Source organism: Biomphalaria glabrata, chromosome 6 (assembly GCF_947242115.1).
Source record: "Biomphalaria glabrata chromosome 6, xgBioGlab47.1, whole genome shotgun sequence".
NCBI lineage: Eukaryota > Metazoa > Mollusca > Gastropoda > Planorbidae > Biomphalaria > Biomphalaria glabrata.
Window position 1 is genome coordinate 2740512 of NC_074716.1, and position 23272 is coordinate 2763783.

The 23272-nt window shown below is 34.1% G+C and overlaps 1 protein-coding gene across 10 annotated transcripts in view; it reads left to right on the forward strand.

The window, feature by feature from the left end:
* Positions 1-23272, forward strand: part of LOC106051473 (uncharacterized) — a 116011-nt gene that overhangs the window by 35924 nt on the left and 56815 nt on the right. For 8 of the 10 annotated variants that reach the window (XM_056033467.1, XM_056033476.1, XM_056033474.1 and 5 more), the window contains 11 exons: positions 1304-1351; positions 1913-1948; positions 3667-3866; positions 5317-5415; positions 7315-7452; positions 8312-8535; positions 16260-16444; positions 16956-17089; positions 18260-18515; positions 22422-22654; positions 22858-22944. In XM_056033467.1, coding sequence (XP_055889442.1) covers positions 1304-1351; positions 1913-1948; positions 3667-3866; positions 5317-5415; positions 7315-7452; positions 8312-8535; positions 16260-16444; positions 16956-17089; positions 18260-18515; positions 22422-22654; positions 22858-22944 — 1640 coding nt within the window. The remainder of the gene's footprint in view (positions 1-1303; positions 1352-1912; positions 1949-3666; positions 3867-5316; positions 5416-7314; positions 7453-8311; positions 8536-16259; positions 16445-16955; positions 17090-18259; positions 18516-22421; positions 22655-22857; positions 22945-23272) is intronic. The other 2 variants (XM_056033468.1, XM_056033475.1) reach the window with 2 other exon arrangements.

Below are 23272 nucleotides of genomic sequence, written 5' to 3' on the forward strand. Positions count from 1 at the left end.
ATAAGATTACATTGATTCTAATACTATCAGATTATATTAGTGCTAATACTATCAGATTACATTGGTGCTAATACTATAAGATTACATTGATTCTAATACTATCAGATTATATTAGTGCTAATACTATCAGATTACTTTGGTGCTTATACTTCCAAATTACATTGGTGCTAATACTATCAGATTACATCGGTGCTAATACTATCAGATTACATTGGGGCTAATACTATCAGATTACATTGGTGCTAATACTATCATATTACATTGGTGCTAATACTATCAGATTACATTGGTGCTAATACTACAAGATTACATTGGTGCTAATACTACAAGATTACATTGGTGCTAATACTATCAGATTACATTGGTGCTAATACTACCAGATTACATTGGTGCTAATACTATCAGATTACATTGGTGCTAATACTACCAGATTACATTGGTGCTAATACTACCAGATTACATTGGTGTTAATACTATCAGATTACATTGGTGGTAATACTATCATATTACATTGGTGCTAATACTATCAGATTACATTGGTGCTAAGACATCAATAACTCTAGCCAAGAGCAAAGTATCATGCAGTGCATGTTTTGGGTTACACCAATGGTATGAGTTGTTTTTTTTTAGTAAATAATATTTTAATTGTCAGAGGTTCCCACATGTAGTCCATGATAATTTAAGATTGAAACACCAAATGTAGGTTTGTGACATGAGGATTAAAACACCAGGTGTAGAGAGTGTTAAATATGGGTGGTTAAAGAAAGCGCTTCAGGAACACCCTCAAAGCTTCTCTGAAGGCGTTCAGCATAGACCCAGGCACCTGGGAGACAGAGGCACATGACAGAGCATCATGGTGTCGCGCTGTGAAAACTGGCGCACAGGTTGCTGAGGAAAAAAGAACAACGCTGGCAGAAGAAAAACGCCAGAAAAGAAAAGCAAGACAAACGAGACTAGCTCCAGCTGGAATAACCTGCCCAGTGTGCGGCCGAACATTCCAGGCTCACATAGGTCTCACCAGCCACATGAGGAGGCATAAAACCCCAGTGCAAAGCCCTCAGCCTCCTGGATGACAAAGTGGTCATCATCGAACCACGATGGACGAACTATATATTATATATCTATGGATGTAACACCAGGGGTAGACAGAGATATATAAAAAACAAACTAACTGTTGTAATTTACTTACAGAAAATGCATTATTAAAGGCCACTTAAAGACCATACTTACCTAAATTACTTATAATTCTAGACAAGATGACCAACTTGACATAATTTGCTTTATTTTCTTTGAACTTGTCCAGCCTTACAACAGCCAGTGCCATCAGCCTCTACAGATAGAAGCAGACAAAGTAGGACATTTTTTTAATCTATTTATTTTTTAAACAAATTTAGTTACTTACTTTGACCAAACTTGTTAACAGTAAAACTTAACAGATATTTTTTTTAAATTTCTGATTAAACTACTCATTTAGCAAAAGGCCAACTAGTCAATATTGCTTAGATTAGAATTTTTAACACATTTAAAATATAAAAATATATATTTATTTAGACATACTTTTATTTTTATTTGTTATTTAGGTTTCATTTATTCTTGTCAGCACTAACCAATTATAAAACTAAGAAAGAAACTTAAAAAGTAAAGTAAAGCACACCCTTTCATGTCAGCTGACAATTACCACCAGAGTTGGGCGGACTTAAGAGTACCCTCAAAATCCCGAAATTAAAAATCCTAATCTTCACCAAGACTTGAATCCAGGACCTCTCAGTTGGAAACCAAACAATTAACCACTCAGCCACCATATCCCCAAGAAAGAAACTTACATTAAAAAAAAAAAAGACAATTTAAAAAACAACTTCCAAATAGAAAAAAAAATTGGTTTAAAAATTCTGCTATGTATATATTTACCTAGCAACACCTGAGCTGGAGCCATCAATAGAGGAAGGTGGTAATCATTCAGCTTTGAGTTTTTATGTTTTCCAACAAAAACTTTCATCCAATACTTAGGTTGCCTCTATAACCAGCACCAGAAATTTAAACAGCATTAAATATTTATTTCTGCTAATCTTTCTTTTCTATGCTTTTTTTAACAGCTTGTAGATCTAATTTAAATTATTTTGAAATGCCCAGGTATACAGTTCCTACTATAGATGACATTTGCCAATTAAAAAAAAGATAAACAAATAAAAAAAAAGTTTAGTACATTATTTTAAAATGCTCAGGTATAGATTTCCTACAATAGATGACATTTGTCGATAAAAAAAGAGTTTAGATTAACAAATAGAAAAAAGTCTAGTACATTATTTTAATATGCCCAGGTATACCTGTTCCTACCGTTCACTCTAGATAATTTAACAACTATTTTTACAATTATTTTAAATTAAAAGACAATAATTTTCTACCAATTTTTTAATTCTATTTTATTAACAGGTTGTTTGCTTTAGCTTTAATAAAATTTTAAATGGATTTTTTGTTTTGTAAATAAAAATGTTTTGATTTTGAGTTATCCACACTATTGCATTGACTATTGTCTTCCAGTTTTCTTTAAGCTTATTATTATTTTTTTTTTTTTTAAATTATATTTTAATTATATTGACATTCTTAGAATATACTTATCCTAGTATGTGTGTATCAGGTTTGAACACAATTTTTGCACAGAAGATATTTTGCTTGCTGATTTAGTCAGGCCAATACAAAAATTTTTAAAAATTTATGTGCTTAGGAGTATTTGACATATGACTAGCATTTTTTTTTAAATTTACTGCTCTTGAAATAATTCCAGAAACAAAAAATAATTTTTGAACGGATATGGAATTAGTGAAAGTTTTGTTTTGTTAGTTCTCTGTAAATTTATTCTTTGGTTTCTCATAATTTTTTACTTCAACATTATTAGACTTTTTAGTGCTTTTTAGAGTGTTTCATTTGAAATACAATCACTGATTTAGATACGTCTGAAAGTTTGCTCATTTAGAAACTTATATATAAAATGTATTTGTAAAGCTTCTTTACACTTTGTTTTAAACTGCTAATTGTCACAATGGTTTGTTTTCTTGTTGATTCTGAAAAGACCAATTGGTTGTTTCAAAACTAATCCATTCTTCTAAATTTGATTCCTCCTTAATGGCATATGAAAGAAATTGATTCCATTTTAACAATCAATTTTTAAAACACTCATTTAGAGCTACATCATATGTATTGTTTGCATATCAATTAGATTAAAATATTTTACACTAATCCTTTTTAAAAGAAATACATTTACATATATAAAGTTTAATTCTTAAAATTCTTAAAAAATTATTACCATTATTGCCATCATTTTTTGTAATAATACATTATTCAACTTTTTACAAGAATGAATTTAAGGTTATGTTTATACATTTATTCTTTTAAAAAGTCCAATAATGTATTATTACAAAGAATAATGGTAATAATTTTTTCATTTGTTTTTTGTATAATACAATCTTTAATTTTAAAAGACACATTTGACCTTCTTATTTGTTTCATTATTGCAAGCTATCTAGAACATTGTGAATTCTAACACCATTTTACTAATTAATTTTTTTTTAAAGGATAATTTTTCAAATATTTACTTTAAATAAAAATTATACTTTGTAAATTGTGAAATAGAAATGTATTATTAAAATGATGGATTGTTGTGTGCTGCAGGTGAATCCAAACCAGTGCCTCGAATCTGGATACTTGATTCTCATTATGAATATGGAACTGAGTTTTATGGCACAGATCCAGGCGTGTCTCCAACACCAGTCACTGAAAAATGTTTCCTGACAATGTCCTTAGCACTGAAACAGATAATGGGCTCCCTGCTAGTGGGCCCTGGAGGAGTTGGCAAGACAGAAACTATCAAGGTGAGTGCACCCATGAAGTAGATAATAGGCCCCCTGCTAGTGGGCCCTGGAGGAGTTGGCAAGACAGAAACTATCAAGGTGAGTGCACCCATGAAGTAGATAATGGGCCCCCCTGCTAGTGGGCCCTGGAGGAGTTGGCAAGACAGAAACTATCAAGGTGAGTGCACCCATGAAGTAGATAATGGGCCCCCTGCTAGTGGGCCCTGGAGTAGTTGGGAAGACAGAAACTATCAAGGTGAGGGCACCCATAAAGTAGATAATGGGCCCCCTGCTAGTGGGCCCAGGAGTAGTTGGCAAGACAGAAACTATCAAGGTGAGTGCACCCATTAAGTAGATAATGGGCCCCCTGCTAGTGGGCCCTGGTGTAGTTGGGAAGACAGAAACTATCAAGGTGAGGGCACCCATGAAGTAGATTATGGGCCCCCTGCTAGTGGGCCCTGGAGTAGTTGGCAAGACAGAAACTATCAAGGTGTGTGCACCCATGAAGTAGATAATGGGCCCCCCCTGCTAGTGGGCCCTGGAGGAGTTGGCAAGACAGAAACTATCAAGGTGAGTGCACCCATGAAGTAGATAATGGGCCTTGTGAGTGCACCCAGTAGATGATGGACCCGTGATCAAAGAAGAAAAATGAAAATCCCTAAATTAACAAATACGCAAACTTTTAAAAGAAAGTTCTATGAGGCATTATTACTTTTGTATTTTTGGACAGACAGGAAAAGGGGCAAAGGTTGACACCTAAATCAGTTAACTTCGGCTTAGCCTTTGGCTGCCTTGCAACTATATCCAAACATTGGAAAGGTTTCCGGAGTCAACTCAGACAAATCAGGAGCCAGTGACCCTTTGGCAACGTACAGCACACATTTATACTACATGGCACAACCTGCAAAGCTGCTGATCCCAAACTGTATTGGAATCTGTCACTCATTTGGACACATGTCGGGGGGAAATGCTATGTGACTGACATCGTTCTGACCAATACCCAGGCTTTCATCTCATTTCTGTTAGATCAACAATAGTCACTTTGCCACTTAGGGAGGCCATCCGAATCATAGGTACATAACTGATCAAATCTTTGTACATAACATTTTCCATTATTGTTACACAATGTTAATTATTTTTGTGGCTGATACCTTCAGAACTAAAATAGTATGAAAATGTTGACCTGTTATTATATTTTATTGTTTTATATTTGAAGTGTTGTTTTTTTTTTGTTGTTTTTTTTTGCGGATTTAAGTTTAGACGAACAAATGTGATAGAAGAGTAGAAGATAAAACATTTTATTATTTAGTCTTCTGTTTGGACTTTCACAGCAGAAGTGATACACCATTGAGAAAAGTTTTCTTTTAAACATATTAAAATATTGTTTCTTTATTCTCTTGTTCTTTTTAATTCTTTAATTTTTTTTTTCTTCTTTGTTTCTCATTTAAAATATTTGTTAATTTGATTTCAGGGTCTAGCCAATATTTTAGGAAATTTTCTGGGGTTATTTCCTTTGTCAAAAGATCAGGAACCAGTCAGTCTTGGTAAAATAATACAAGGGCTAGCAATGGTAAGAGTTCCTTTTTTTTTCAAATATTTTTCTTTGTTTTAAGTTATCAAGCTCAGAATGAACTGGTTTTTCATTTAATGAAAAAAACTTGTTAACTTAACTTATAGATTACAGAAGTTGCATTGAAAAAGAAGATAATTATGTCCCTCACATTTCATGTGACAATGTAGTTATGCTTGTTAATTAGTGACTTAAACTTTGCCGAGTCGTTGGTTTTCCTGGCTGATTGAGGCAGTCCATTCTCTAATGGCACTAGGGAAGAAGTAGCACTTCTATGACTTTGTCCAAACATGTGAAATAAGAAATGTGCCTCTATCTTAGTGTCTTTCGGAGTATTTTTAATAGGTTTTATTTTTCTATTAGTAAATTATGATTTTGTGTTTTATGTGTTATTGCTACTTTACTTTTTAAGTGAAGTGTCTCTTATAAATTTCACTGCTCTATTTAGCGTTTGTTCTAGTTTCTCTGTTTTATTGAGTTACATTTTACTGATACAATAACAGTGTCCGATTTTGTAAATTTCTTTAATTATTGAGACTAATTTAGAACTAGTACATCACTAATCTAATACCAACATGATCTATACAAATAAGATGATACCAACATGACCTATACAAATAAGATGATACCAACATGACCTTTACAAATAAGATGATACCAACATGACCTATACAAATAAGATGATACCAACATGACCTGTACAAATAAGATGATACCAACACAACCTATACTAATAAGATGATACCAACATGATCTATACAAACAAGATGATACCAACGTGACCTATACAAATAAGATGATACCAACATGATCTATACAAATAAGATGATACCAACATGATCTATACAAATAAGATGATACTAACATGACCTTTACAAATAAGATGATACCAACATGACCTGTACAAATAAGATGATACCAACATGACCTTTACAAATAAGATGATACCAACATGACCTATACAAATAAGATGATACCAACATGACCTATACAAATAAGATGATACCAACATGACCTTTACAAATAAGATGATACCAACATGACCTTTACAAATAAGATGATACCAACATGACCTATACAAATAAGATGATACCAACATGACCTATACAAATAAGATGATACCAACATGACCTTTACCAATAAGATGATACCAACATGACCTTTACAAATAAGATGATACCATCATGACCTATACAAATAAGATGATACCAACATGACTTGTACAAATAAGATGATACCAACATGACCTTTACAAATAAGATGATACCAACATGACCTATACAAATAAGATGATACCAACATGACCTATACAAATAAGATGATACCAACATGACCTATACAAATAAGATGATACCAACATGACCTTTACAAATAAGATGATACCAACATGACCTTTACAAATAAGATGATACCAACATGACCTATACAAATGAGACCAACATGACTTATACAAATAAGATGATACCAACATGAGCCATCTCTCGTTTCTGAACTCTGGGTAAAATCCTTCCCATTGGTCTAACCATCATAAGATGATACCAACATGACCTATACAAATAAGATGATACCAACATGACCTATACAAATAAGATGATACCAACATGACCTATACAAATAAGATGTGCATGTGGGAAGCATGGTCGATAGGCCAAGTGCCCTTGAACTTGGCTTGGCTTGGCTACCTAGAAGGGGGCTCGAGGTTCGACACCCGACTCGAGCAGAGTTGTGTTTACTGAGCGCCTAAAGGCAGCACGGAAAACCAACTCCTAGATAATCCCTCCCCCCCAACGGTCCACAAATGAGATTGGACCAAAAAGCGCTCTGAGCCATGCTATAAGCATGAAAGTAGCGCTATATAAAAGCTATAATAATAATAATAATAATAATTCTTCGTCTTAGGATGGCTGCTGGGGATGTCTGAAAGAAAGCCAAACCTTGAATCAGTTTGCTCTGTCTGTTCTGTTGGATTATGTACAATCTGTGTTTGCAGCACTTAAAGCCAAACAGACGTATATGAATCTAGGAGATGGTTCCGAGGTAGTACAAATTCTCTTCACTGGAACATATAGATTGATGAGGCATATACTTCAAAAAAAATTTTTTTTTATAAATGTAATGAATTAAACGGTTTCTTAAACTTAAGTCTTGATTTTGCAACTGGTAGAACCTCTAAATATCATTATAATGATATGCACAATGTCTGCCTTTTATGCATTCTAGTCTTTTGTCTAGGGGGTATAAACCATGCCGCATCATGGTACCTCCGTAGAAACGTCCATTAGGGAAGATGGATATGCTAACTGGGATAAAACACTGCATCCAATAGGCTTTCGCAGTATGTTCTAGCGAATAACACTGAGTGTAGGAACCCATCTATTGGCTCAAGGAGCCGCGTTCCATGATAATTGATGTGACTAAATGATGCAAAACTTCTGGTTAGAGGGATCAGGGAAGAGCCATCTCTCGTTTCTGGACTCTGGGTAAAATCCTTCCCATTGATCTAACCATCATAAATGGCCCCAAGCTCGACTCTGAGGTCTGATGTCTCAATGGTCCAGGGTTCAATCCCTGACCTCTCTCTTCCCCTGGGATGTTGGGCTATGGAGTGATCTTTAATTTTGAAGGAATATTCAAAGCATGTAAAACAGAAATGAATAACTTTTAACACAAAGTATTAAATATTTCTCTGGCTGGACATATTGCAAAGACAAATGAAGACTCTAGCTGGTTTTAAAGCTTACACCTTAACTATTCTTTAAACCTAAAGTAAACAGTAAAAGATTTTACAGAATATGTCAAATGTCTTACCATTCTAAAAAATGAAGTAGATGGCTTCCATTTTACAATTGGAAACTTTTGCTCTAAAACTCCACATTTTCAATAATCTTCCTCACAGATACCACTACGTAACTCTGTTGGAATTTTCCTGAGTATGGACATGAGCATTGTCCCCAACATGAAACTTCCTAGTGACATCACTGAAGCGTTTAGAGTCATCTCCATGTTGCAGCCAGACACAGCCATGTTGCTGAGAGCTAGATGCGCAGCCATGGGATTCAAGGCTCCAAATGTTCTGGCCAATAGGCTGAAGCTACTTACAGAACTGGTCAAAGATCAATTGTAAGAAGAAGAAAATATGTTCTTTCATATCTCATCATTGTCATTTGTCTGTTTGTCTGTCTGTGATCCCATCTGGTACATAGGCCACCAACCAGCTTCCTCTCAGCATCTTGATTCTTTTCAGCCTTGTACTGTTGCTTGTACAGTTGCATGTACTACTGTTTCTTGTACAGTTGCATGTACTGTTGCTTGTACAGTTGCATGTACTACTGTTGCTTGTACAGTTGCATGTACTACTGTTGCTTGTACAATTGCATGTACTGTTGCTTGTACAGTTGCATGTACTACTGTTGCTTGTACAGTTGCATGTACTACTGTTTCTTGTACAGTTGCATGTACTACTGTTTCTTGTACAGTTGCATGTACTGTTGCTTGTACAGTTGCATGTACTACTGTTTCTTGTACAGTTGCATGTACTGTTGCTTGTACAGTTGCATGTACTACTGTTGCTTGTACAATTGCATGTACTGTTGCTTGTACAGTTGCATGTACTACTGTTGCTTGTACAGTTGCATGTACTACTGTTTCTTGTACAGTTGCATGTACTGTTGCTTGTACAGTTGCATGTACTACTGTTTCTTGTACAGTTGCATGTACTGTTGCTTGTACAGTTGCATGTACTACTGTTGCTTGTACAATTGCATGTACTGTTGCTTGTACAGTTGCATGTACTACTGTTGCTTGTACAGTTGCATGTACTACTGTTGCTTGTACAATTGCATGTACTACTGTTGCTTGTACAGTTGCATGTACTACTGTTTCTTGTACAATTGCATGTACTGTTGCTTGTACAGTTGCATGTACTACTGTTGCTTGTACAATTGCATGTACTGTTGCTTGTACAGATGCATGTACTACTGTTTCTTGTACAATTGCATGTACTGTTTGTCACAGTCTTAGTTGACATTGCATGATCTAAAGTTCACGTCATGTTAATAGTTTAAAAAACACGTGGAATTCCTGATGTAGAAAACAGGAAATAGAATGAAAAGTTGACTTTGAGTTCAGTCAAGTCAAATCAAGTTAGTAAGGTCTTGCTCCCGGTCCAGGAAGGTTGGACGTTTCTTCCTGGACTGGTGTATATATATGTATATAGCATAAAAGTCGACGGACTAGTGATTGTTGATTTGATATTTGAGAGTTGATTTCATTATGTGCTTATTGAATATTAAGGTATTATTCGTATTTCAATGGATATCTATAGTTGAAGCTCCAGTGTCACTAGTAGTAATTGTTCTTATTGTTACCCGCTGAGATGCGGACGTGATTTGTTGTTAACGTATTGGATACTTTTGATACCGCTGTTATGCGGACATGATTATTATTTCTTGACTTGTAGCACTAACAAGGAGTGCAGTATATTATTATTATGTTGTAAATAAAATCTTCATGTTGTCTGCTGAACGGACTTGAGTCAGTCGTATAGTGTTTGTCTCGTCACGTGTCTAGAGCACTTCAGGAAGTAAGAACCCAGTATTACACCATTCAATCAGTCTCTAATATTCGTCTTGTCACTCATTGACATTTTTGGTGGACAGTATGTTGTGTGCTAGACACGCACGGACTCAACTCAAACACCACTCAAGCGAAACCAGTCACAAGTATTCAAGTAGATCATCATTGAACTAACCTGAGCCTGCACTTTTTCACCAGTTGACCTGACCCGTATTTACCAGAGTCCACTTTATCATTGACCAATTCGAACTTAACATCAATAGCTTGTATATTTCAAACCTGGTCAATGCCTATTTCTCCACTATTGTCGACATCTTGAGATTTAGCACGGCGTGACATCACCATCGGCAGAAACCGAAGACAGTTGATACATTTGTGTGGATGAAAAACTGAAGGCGTCGCTCGAAGACAGCTGATACATTTGTGTGGGTGAAAAACTCAAGGCGTCGCTCGAAGACAGCTGATACATTTGTGTGGGTGAAAAACTCAAGGCGTCGCTCGAAGACAGCTGATACATTTGTGTGGGTGAAAATTCAAGGCGTCGCCTGAAGACAGATGATACATCGTTTCCACGTGAGCGCTCGTCACCGTTTGACACGCTCTTGCATTGTCGAGGTCTCACCTTACATTGCTATACAGAAGGTCCTCCATTTAGACCTCTGTTCACTTATGGTCATTCTGTTTTTTCAGAGACTTTACATATTTGGATTATCTAAGCTGAAGTTTTCCACTTAAGTACTGTTGGATTATTTATACGAATGTTCAAGTACTTTTGGATTATTGATCTTTGACGTTGAAGTTGGACTAACTTGTACCTATTGGCGCTCTCCTAGTCATCGTTGTACGCTGAAGAAACACGTGCCTGCATTACTACACTTAACTCTTGGATTATCTTATTGGATTATTTGGATTACCTGTTGGACTTGTGTTAATTGTAAAGGTCAAGCGGAAATATTTTTTGACATTACTTGAGCATTTGAGCCATCTTATGGCATATGACTGGATTATTTTACTACTACTTTGATGCTCACATTGATGTGTATTCTCAATCGGATTACTTAGTTACCTTACCCATGGATTATTATGGAACTACTCAAGCTGTATTTGTATTTGACAAGCTACAAGAGAGAAGGGGATGAATCTACACTAGTCTACAAAATAAAGAATCTGTAAGTAATAATTAAGAATTGGATATATGATTAATAAAGAACATTGATTTTGCTGTGGTACAGCAGTAATTGAAGTTGATTATATAGAGAGTTAGTGATAGATAACTCTTGGAACCATATTAATCTGATTTTCATTTTTTATATTTGTTACCTTAAAGGGCGGTCGGCGTGGGTCTGTCTTATGTTTTGAGACTGAAGCGGCACAATTTATTTGTTCCGTTCCATTTCACTTCATCTGATAGGGATCTTTAGGGATTTTCTTTTTGTTCTCCTAGTCCTAATAAGGTCCGAGTAGACCAGCCTTGTTCGGTAGGGACTTCTAGATCACTCAGAAATTTTTTTGTTTATACGTATTTAGTTTTGTTTGTACAATCGTAGTGTAATTTTTCTTAGTATTCATATTGTTTGTTTGTGTAAGTCTTGTATTTCCATATCTTTGATTCTCCTGTCAAGGTCTTCTATTTATTTATTTCTTTTAAAGCAGACTGTATTGTTATCTATATTGTTTTTGTGTTCGTCACTTATCCTTTAATTTATCTCTTTATTCTCTTATTAATTTAATTTTTTTTTCATTTCATTTTTTTCACTGCACATAACATGTTACAAAGATATATTTGAAATAATACTATTGTGTACATATATACTATCACTTGATTAGAACTTTATTTTTTTTTTGAGCTCATGTACATATTTTGTGGTGATACATTTTGACACAACACTTGTCACTATTGATTACTCATCCATTGAATCTATTGATGCCATATTCTACATATAACTTTAATTGTATTAGTACACATGACACTTCAGAAGGTCATATGTGTTCATATTTTTGCAAATGTGTAAATTATTTTTCATACTAGTCCATTTGAACAGCACTCAGTCATATTAGAACCTGAGTATGTGACACTATTTATTGAAATGTATTTCTAATTTTCTCAATTGTACATAATCTTTGTAAATTGTATAGATTTGATCGTGACATTGATCTTCACTGATGAATTTATTTTTCTCATATATCAGTTTTGAAGACTATTTGAGCTTAATTCGAGGCTTGAAACGATATACTTGATGAGAATGCAAACAATGATTTTTTGAAAGAATATTGTATTTAATTAGTGAGATCTATTTGAGCATTACTGATGGCTTGAAATATATTGATACTGTGTAATGCAAACCAGATTTTTTGAGAAGATTGTATTTAATATGAGAAGTATTGGAGCATTATTCATGGCTCCTGAAGTAATATATTTGATAGTGTGTGATGTAGACACAGATTTTTGAGAAGATTGTATTTAATGAGAAACTATTGGAGCATTATTGATGGCTCGTGAAGTAATATATTTGATAGTGTGTGACGTAGACACTGATTTTTTGAGAAGATTGTATTCAATGAGAAATTATTGGAGCATTATTGATGGCTCGTGAAGCAATATATTTGAAGAGTGTGATGTAATCACTGATTTTTTTAGGAGAAGATTGTATTTAATGAGAAAATTATTGGAGCATTATTGATGGCTCGTGAAGCAATACATTTGATGTGTGTCGTAAACACTGATTTTTTGAGGAGAAGATTGTATTTAATTTGAGAAAACTAATGGAGCATTATTAATGGCTCAACGCAACATATTTGATGATGTGATGTAAGCACTGATTTTGTAAAAGAACATTGTCAATATTTTTTCATTTAACCATGTAACCATTGTCAATATTTTTCATTTGACCATGTAACCATTGTCAATATTTTTCATCTGATTATGTAACCTGATGGGATAAACTAAGTATATTTGTGTACGAGCATTTTATGGCTGCTCACTCTGTTGTAAAATTAATATTGAAAGCATTTTTTTGATAAATTGAGAATTTACTTTGAAATTTTGTGTAAAAAAAACAAAAACAAGACAACTTTCTTTTTCAAATAATGTTGACAACTATGAGTATTGTCTACACAGACAAATATTTTTTCAAATATTGTAAGGTCAAATGAGACCATATATTAGTCTCATCAAATTTTTTGATAGCATGATAAGACATGTGCAAGAGATTGTAGAACACATTGTACATTTGTATATACTATTTTTTCTCTCAAAAGATGTGACTATACATTTAATAGTATTATTACTTAAATTTTAAAAGATTTTTGCAAAATCTTTTTTGAGGGAAAGGGCGTAATGTCACAGTCTTAGTTGACATTGCATGATCTAAAGTTCACGTCATGTTAATAGTTTAAAAAACACGTGGAATTCCTGATGTAGAAAACAGGAAATAGAATGAAAAGTTGACTTTGAGTTCAGTCAAGTCAAATCAAGTTAGTAAGGTCTTGCTCCCGGTCCAGGAAGGTTGGACGTTTCTTCCTGGACTGGTGTATATATATGTATATAGCATAAAAGTCGACGGACTAGTGATTGTTGATTTGATATTTGAGAGTTGATTTCATTATGTGCTTATTGAATATTAAGGTATTATTCGTATTTCAATGGATATCTATAGTTGAAGCTCCAGTGTCACTAGTAGTAATTGTTCTTATTGTTACCCGCTGAGATGCGGACGTGATTTGTTGTTAACGTATTGGATACTTTTGATACCGCTGTTATGCGGACATGATTATTATTTCTTGACTTGTAGCACTAACAAGGAGTGCAGTATATTATTATTATGTTGTAAATAAAATCTTCATGTTGTCTGCTGAACGGACTTGAGTCAGTCGTATAGTGTTTGTCTCGTCACGTGTCTAGAGCACTTCAGGAAGTAAGAACCCAGTATTACACCATTCAATCAGTCTCTAATATTCGTCTTGTCACTCATTGACACTGTTGCTTGTACAGTTGCATGTACTACTGTTGCTTGTACAGTTGCATGTACTGTTTCTTGTACAGTTGCATGTACTACTGTTGCTTGTACAGTTGCATGTACTACTGTTGCTTGTACAATTGCATGTACTACTGTTGCTTGTACAGTTGCATGTACTACTGTTTCTTGTACAATTGCATGTACTGTTGCTTGTACAGTTGCATGTACTACTGTTGCTTGTACAGTTGCATGTACTACTGTTGCTTGTACAGTTGCATGTACTGTTGCTTGTACAGTTGCATGTACTACTGTTTCTTGTACAGTTGCATGTACTGTTGCTTGTACAGTTGCATGTACTACTGTTGCTTGTTAAGTTGCATGTATTACTGTTGCTTGTACAGTTGCATGTACTGTTGCTTGTACAGTTGCATGTACTACTGTTGCTTGTTACGTTACATGTATTACTGTTGCTTGTACAGTTGCATGTACTGTTGCTTGTACAGTTGTATGTACTACTGTTGCTTGTTAAGTTGCATGTACTGTTGCTTGTACAGTTGCATGTACTGTTGCTTGTACAGTTGCATGTACTACTGTTGCTTGTTAAGTTGCATGTATTACTGTTGCTTGTACAGTTGCATGTACTGTTGCTTGTACAGTTGCATGTACTGTTGCTTGTACAGTTGTATGTACTACGGTTGCTTGTTAAGTTGCATGTACTGTTGCTTGTACAGTTGCATGTACTACTTTTGCTTGTACAGTTGCATGTACTACTGTTGCTTGTACAATTGCATGTACTGTTGCTTGTACAGTTGCATGTACTACTGTTTCTTGTACAATTGCATGTACTGTTGCTTGTACAGATGCATGTACTACTGTTGCTTGTACAGTTGCATGTACTACTGTTGCTTGTACAATTGCATGTACTACTGTTGCTTGTACAGTTGCATGTACTACTGTTTCTTGTACAATTGCATGTACTGTTGCTTGTACAGATGCATGTACTACTGTTGCTTGTACAGTTGCATGTACTACTGTTTCTTGTACAATTGCATGTACTGTTGCTTGTACAGTTGCATGTACTACTGTTGCTTGTACAGTTGCATGTACTACTGTTGCTTGTACAGTTGCATGTACTGTTGCTTGTACAGTTGCATGTACTACTGTTTCTTGTACAGTTGCATGTACTGTTGCTTGTACAGTTGCATGTACTACTGTTGCTTGTTAAGTTGCATGTATTACTGTTGCTTGTACAGTTGCATGTACTGTTGCTTGTACAGTTGCATGTACTACTGTTGCTTGTTACGTTACATGTATTACTGTTGCTTGTACAGTTGCATGTACTGTTGCTTGTACAGTTGTATGTACTACTGTTGCTTGTTAAGTTGCATGTACTGTTGCTTGTACAGTTGCATGTACTGTTGCTTGTACAGTTGCATGTACTACTGTTGCTTGTTAAGTTGCATGTATTACTGTTGCTTGTACAGTTGCATGTACTGTTGCTTGTACAGTTGCATGTACTGTTGCTTGTACAGTTGTATGTACTACGGTTGCTTGTTAAGTTGCATGTACTGTTGCTTGTACAGTTGCATGTACTGTTGCTTGTACAGTTGCATGTACTACTGTTGCTTGTTAAGTTGCATGTATTACTGTTGCTTGTACAGTTGCATGTACTGTTGCTTGTACGGTTGCATGTACTCTTGCTTGTATTGGTAAAGTACTGTTGCTTGTACTGTTATTTGTTCTGGTAATGTACTGTTGTTTGTACTGGTAATGTACTGTTGTTTGTACTGGTTATGTGCTGTTTCTTGTACTAGTAATGTTATGTTTCTTGTACTGTTGATGAACTGTTGCTTGTACTGTTGATGTTTTCACTTGGTAAATCTGCTATCATTCCTATTGTTTATTAGCCCATACAATGTTGAGAAAAATCATATAATATTAATGCAAACTAAATTAGGGGAATATTCTATGATGTGTGGTATGCATTTAGGACTATAGTTAGAGCTTGTACCCTGACCACTGTCTTTTGGGTTAATGATTTTCATTTCTGAGGGAATTTAAGAAACTTACAAAACAAAAACAAACATAAAACATATGGATGGCTGCCTGGTCGTGCGGTTTGCGCGCTGGACTGTCGTTTGGATTTATCGATGGTCCCGGGTTCAAACCCTGCCTGCTCCCATCCCCCGTCATCCTGCGGGAGGTTTGGACTAGAAAGTAAACTATCTTCAACTCTGAAGGAACATCTGAAATATGTAAAACATTTTACAAACAACAAACATTAAAAGACCAAGTTTTTATCTTCTGTTCTAGACCACCAGACGCTCAGCACAACTTTTCAGTGCCTGCACTGATTGGAATTCTGAAACGTGCCAGTCAGAAGAGAAAGAAAGATAAGGATGACAAACTGGCAGAGAAGAACAACCTTAAAGATGACATGTCCAGATCTGAAAGCCAAAACTCTGATCCATTAACTAGCAGGATCAACCAGTCAGGAGGTAAATTTCTTTTTTCTTTAAAGTTGTTTGTTTCACATATTCAACTATTTTGATTGGTCAAAGTCACACCACATGACACCAGCAGCTAGTAGCATATTTCTTTGTTAGTTATTACCACTTTAGATGTTTTAATGTATTTCACAGTACACAACTAATAATATTAACAGAAACTATCAGTTTACTATTAATTTTACTATGAACTAATATAATTTTTAGTAATTTGAAAATGTACTTTTATGGTTTAGAATGAAAAAGTAAAATTAAGGAATTAAAAAACAAAACAATATAAATTAAAACACAATTAAAATGTAACATTTACTGTGTGAAATTACTTTTATTTCTGTATGATTTTAGCCAAATAAGAAACACAGTCCAATAAATAATTTTAATTTGGAGAAATGTTTCTTGAGTTTCACAATTTCATTTCTGTTATAAATGTTTTGATTTTTGCCATAATGGCCTCACATTCTATCCAATCACGTCACTGCTTCATGTGTGTGTCAAACAATAGCACTGAACAAAGCCAGTCTCATGAGCCTGAGAAAATCTGGCACAGTGAATGCATTGACTCTACCAGCCAAACAGGAACATGCCATGGTGTGTGACATCATTGAGGAAATAATAGCCCCAAGATTGATGACTGAGGTGAAGGTCACATTTAGTTGTTGTTTTCTAAAGTTTGTAGTTGCTTTATATATGTATTTTTATTTCGCAAAGTTCCATTCATTTTTGAATGAAATATTTTTTTGAGTCAGTTTTTTTTTCTTCTTCCTTTTGTATTATAAAGTAAAAAGTCTTTTTTTTTAAAAAAGGAAGTAATTATGTTCTATACTTATCCCAATGTTAAGCTAGTTGTACAAGCTCCAAGGGGGGTGTAGTGGCAGAGTGGTTAAGTGCTTGGCTTTGGAACCTGGGGTCTGGGTTCAAATCTTAATGAAGACTGGGATTTTGAGATTGCCCCTGAGTCACGCAACTCTAACGGTACCTGACTTAAGTTGGAGAAAGTAAAGATGTTTGGTTGTGCTGGCCACATGACACTCTACTTGTTAACTGTTGACCAAAGAATCAGATGACCTTCTCTATAGATCAAAAAGTCTGATAGAAAATGTTAATTACTTTTATCACAAAGGCCAAGAGACTTAAATTACTATTAAACCATTGGTTGTCCTAGCTCAGTCAGTCACCATGTTCCATACTCTAATAATACTTGTAGGTGTATTTAAAGATGCTCATTTTTTAGTTGTTGTTTTTATGTGTGATTATATTGCTTTAACTCTTTCTCTCTTTAATTATTTTCCACATTCTGATGGAATTATTCATTTTGCTCATTTGTGTTTCACTACCCTGTTATGATAAAACTTCAATAACTTTTTGTATGTAATCAGGAAATGAAACAAATTAAAGTTTATAAAATCAAAAATTAATTTAATTTAATGGGGTCAAATCTACATTGGTATCGTCATTTAGGAGTGAAAGAGTTAAGATATTTTTCTGCAATGTGCAAATAGTGGTAATCATTCCATTTTTTAGCCAATTCTTTCAGTCTTAGTTTGATCAGAACCTATAAATTATGTTAATTGTCTATTTTACTGATAATATCAAGTTTTGTATGCTTGTATGAGGCCACGACATGGCCTAGATTGTGCTGTGCCTAAAACCAAGTAAATGCTTGTGGGATTGCTATGTGCTGAAGAAATTTATGAGAGATTATACCTACTTTAAAGTAAAATATCATATTTTAAAAAAACTTTATGATATTTTGAATTTCTAATTCTCCTTCATAAATGTTATCATATTTCTTTATACCTTGAATAGAACCAAGCTCTTTTCAAGAATATTCTCAAAGATTGTTTTGCTGGTTTGCCCAACTCAGAAGGGCAGGGAGGAAAGTCTGCAGGCAAAATTAGACAGCTTGGTTCAGGCAAGCCAGGAACTCTTCTGAAACTAGATACTAATGCTCACGAGCTGGAGCCATTTTTGGAGCAAAAAGCAGTTGATGCTGGTTTGATTCCACACAAACCTTTGATTGCTAAATGTGAACAACTGTATTTACTGTCACAGATTTATAATGGTAAGTTGCAATTTGATTTGAGCCGATCAACAGTTAGATCTGAATACAAAGTTTACATGTGAAATATAAAAACCATTCAACTATAAACCTTACAATTTGGAAGAACTTCTAAAAAGAAGTTGTAATTTTTTGTTTAGCTTTGGATTCACAGTGAGATGAATTTTACAGAATTTTTTTTTTCCATGATAATAAAAAAAAAAAAAAAAAAGAAAACAAGATTGGATTAATCATTAAATGAGGTCAAATAAAGTTGAAAACTAATTAATAATTGTAAATAAAATGAAAAACATGAATCTTAGAAAGAACTATCAATTGTTAGACCATAATATAATTGATCTAATGATATTTGTTATAAAGTCATTTATATAGCTTATTGTTAGACCATAATATTTTGATCTAATGATATTTGTTATAAAGTCATTTATATAGCTCCTCTGTTAGTTTTTATTCTCAATAAAGCACATTTATATTTACAATTAAAACTAAAAATCAATACAATATAAGTCCACCCAATTCTAATGGTACCTGACTTAAGTTGGGGAAAGTAGAGGCGGTTGGTTGTTGTGCTGGCTACATGACACCCTGCACTGGCGAAAGAAACAGATGACCTTAACATCATTAGCCCAATAGATTGCAAGGTCTGAAAGAGAAACTTTTTTTTTACTTTCAGTTTACTGATCCCCAAATTAAAAGTCCCAGTTTTCACCTGGACCACTGGTTCAGAAGTCTTGTTCGTAAGCCAAACACTTTACCCCTCGGCCACCATGCCTCCATTATTTCATCAAAGTCTTAACTAATCTATTGTTTTATTTTCAAACATAATTGTTGCAAGTACTCACCAGAGACAGAAAGTCTGCCTGCTTTATTTCATCAAAGTCTTTACTAATCTATTGTTTTATTTTCAAACATAATTGTTTGCAAGTACTCACCAGAGACAGAAAGTCTGCCTGCTTTATTTCATCAAAGTCTTTACTATTCTATTGTTTTATTTTCAAACATAATTGTTTGCAAGTACTCACCAGAGACAGAAAGTCTGCCTGCTTTATTTCATCAACGTCTTTACAATCTATTGTTTTATTTTCAAACATAATTGTTGCAAGTACTCACCAGAGACAGAAAGTCTGCCTACTTTATTTCATCAAAGTCTTTACTAATCTATTGTTTTATTTTCAAACATAATTGTTGCAAGTACTCACCAGAGACAGAAAGTCTGCCTGCTTTATTTCATCAAAGTCTTTACTATTCTATTGTTTTATTTTCAAACATAATTGTTGCAAGTACTCACCAGAGACAGAAAGTCTGCCTGCTTTATTTCATCAAATTCTTTACTATTCTATTGTTTTATTTTCAAACATAATTGTTTGCAAGTACTCACCAGAGACAGAAAGTCTGCCTGCTTTATTTCATCAACGTCTTTACAATCTATTGTTTTATTTTCAAACATAATTGTTGCAAGTACTCACCAGAGACAGAAAGTCTGCCTGCTTTATTTCATCAAAGTCTTTACTATTCTATTGTTTTATTTTCAAACATAATTGTTGCAAGTACTCACCAGAGACAGAAAGTCTGCCTGCTTTATTTCATCAAAGTCTTTACTAATCTATTGTTTTATTTTCAAACATAATTGTTGCAAGTACTCACCAGAGACAGAAAGTCTGCCTGCTTTATTTCATCAAAGTCTTTACTATTCTATTGTTTTATTTTCAAACATAATTGTTGCAAGTACTCACCAGAGACAGAAAGTCTGCCTGCTTTATTTCATCAACGTCTTTACAATCTATTGTTTTATTTTCAAACATAATTGTTGCAAGTACTCACCAGAGACAGAAAGTCTGCCTGCTTTATTTCATCAAAGTCTTTACTAATCTATTGTTTTATTTTCAAACATAATTGTTGCAAGTACTCACCAGAGACAGAAAGTCTGCCTGCTTTATTTCATCAAAGTCTTTACTAATCTATTGTTTTATTTTCAAACATAATTGTTGCAAGTACTCACCAGAGACAGAAAGTCTGCCTGCTTTATTTCATCAAAGTCTTTACTATTCTATTGTTTTATTTTCAAACATAATTGTTTGCAAGTACTCACCAGAGACAGAAAGTCTGCCTGCTTTATTTCATCAACGTCTTTACAATCTATTGTTTTATTTTCAAACATAATTGTTGCAAGTACTCACCAGAGACAGAAAGTCTGCCTGCTTTATTTCATCAAAGTCTTTACTATTCTATTGTTTTATTTTCAAACATAATTGTTGCAAGTACTCACCAGAGACAGAAAGTCTGCCTGCTTTATTTCATCAAAGTCTTTACTAATCTATTGTTTTATTTTCAAACATAATTGTTGCAAGTACTCACCAGAGACAGAAAGTCTGCCTGCTTTATTTCATCAAAGTCTTTACTAATCTATTGTTTTATTTTCAAACATAATTGTTGCAAGTACTCACCAGAGACAGAAAGTCTGCCTGCTTTATTTCATCAAAGTCTTTACTATTCTATTGTTTTATTTTCAAACATAATTGTTGCAAGTACTCACCAGAGACAGAAAGTCTGCCTGCTTTATTTCATCAAAGTCTTTACTAATCTATTGTTTTATTTTCAAACATAATTGTTGCAAGTACTCACCAGAGACAGAAAGTCTGCCTGCTTTATTTCATCAAAGTCTTTACTATTCTATTGTTTTATTTTCAAACATAATTGTTTGCAAGTACTCACCAGAGACAGAAAGTCTGCCTGCTTTATTTCATCAACGTCTTTACAATCTATTGTTTTATTTTCAAACATAATTGTTGCAAGTACTCACCAGAGACAGAAAGTCTGCCTGCTTTATTTCATCAAAGTCTTTACTATTCTATTGTTTTATTTTCAAACATAATTGTTGCAAGTACTCACCAGAGACAGAAAGTCTGCCTGCTTTATTTCATCAAAGTCTTTACTAATCTATTGTTTTATTTTCAAACATAATTGTTGCAAGTACTCACCAGAGACAGAAAGTCTGCCTGCTTTATTTCATCAAAGTCTTTACTAATCTATTGTTTTATTTTCAAACATAATTGTTGCAAGTACTCACCAGAGACAGAAAGTCTGCCTGCTTTATTTCATCAAAGTCTTTACTATTCTATTGTTTTATTTTCAAACATAATTGTTGCAAGTACTCACCAGAGACAGAAAGTCTGCCTGCTTTATTTCATCAAAGTCTTTACTATTCTATTGTTTTATTTTCAAACATAATTGTTTGCAAGTACTCACCAGAGACTGAAAGTCTGCCTGCTTTATTTCATCAACGTCTTTACAATCTATTGTTTTATTTTCAAACATAATTGTTGCAAGTACTCACCAGAGACAGAAAGTCTGCCTGCTTTATTTCATCAAAGTCTTTACTATTCTATTGTTTTATTTTCAAACATAATTGTTTGCAAGTACTCACCAGAGACAGAAAGTCTGCCTGCTTTATTTCATCAACGTCTTTACAATCTATTGTTTTATTTTCAAACATAATTGTTGCAAGTACTCACCAGAGACAGAAAGTCTGCCTGCTTTATTTCATCAAAGTCTTTACTAATCTATTGTTTTATTTTCAAACATAATTGTTGCAAGTACTTACCAGAGACAGAAAGTCTGCCTGCTTTATTTCATCAAAGTCTTTACTAATCTATTGTTTTATTTTCAAACATAATTGTTGCAAGTACTCACCAGAGACAGAAAGTCTGCCTGCTTTATTTCATCAAAGTCTTTACTATTCTATTGTTTTATTTTCAAACATAATTGTTGCAAGTACTCACAAGAGACAGAAAGTCTGCCTGCTTTATTTCATCAAAGTCTTTACTAACCTATTGTTTATTTTCAAACATAATTGTTGCAAGTACTCACCAGAGACAGAAAGTCTTTACAGATCCACCTTTTTACTTTCAGGTGTTATTGTAGCTGGACCGCCAGGCACTGGGAAGTCTACATGTATCCAACTCATGGTGGACGCACTTTGTGCCCGAAACTTGTCCATCTCAGACAGCAGCAGCAGCATGCACAAACTTCTGAGCATCAATCCCCTGGTGGTGGACAACACAGCCCTGATGTTTGGCTATCTGGGCAGCAACAATGAATGGGTGGACAGTATATTTACACATGCCATTCGGAAGTCTAACCGGGTGAGTGAGGGGGGAAGGGCAATGGTAAAGGGAAGAAAGGGAATTCTGTGTAGCAGACGACAGGTACTGATTTTGATTAGTCACTGAACAGTTGTATTATTATTTCATATTTAAGCCTATGTATTGTTGTATGCATTATGTTCCTTATTCCTAGTTTATTAACAATCTTAGGCTAATGTTGTTGGCTGTTTCGCTATTTTTAGAACATCAGTACCACTTGGATTTGCTTGAATGGAAACTTAAATGAATCATGGGCAGATAATTTGAACAGTTTTCTTGCAGGAGAGAGAGTAAGATCTAAATGCCTTTATCTGTTTTTATTTATAAGTTTGATTCAAGTTCAAAATTTTGTATTTTATTTGACTATATAATGTTTATTGAGGGCAAGAATGGGTTAAGTAAGAAAATATTTTTAGATGACAGTATGAACTGCATTACTATACCTCACATTCAAATCAGCATCTTAATTATATATTTATAAGTTACAAAATGTATAAAACAAGTTGTAGAGATATACGACACAGTAAAGAAAAAATACTTAGCTTTTAAGTTCATTATCTAAAAAAAAAATAATTCTTGCTCTTGAAAGACTATAATATAAGTAGAACAGTTTATAAG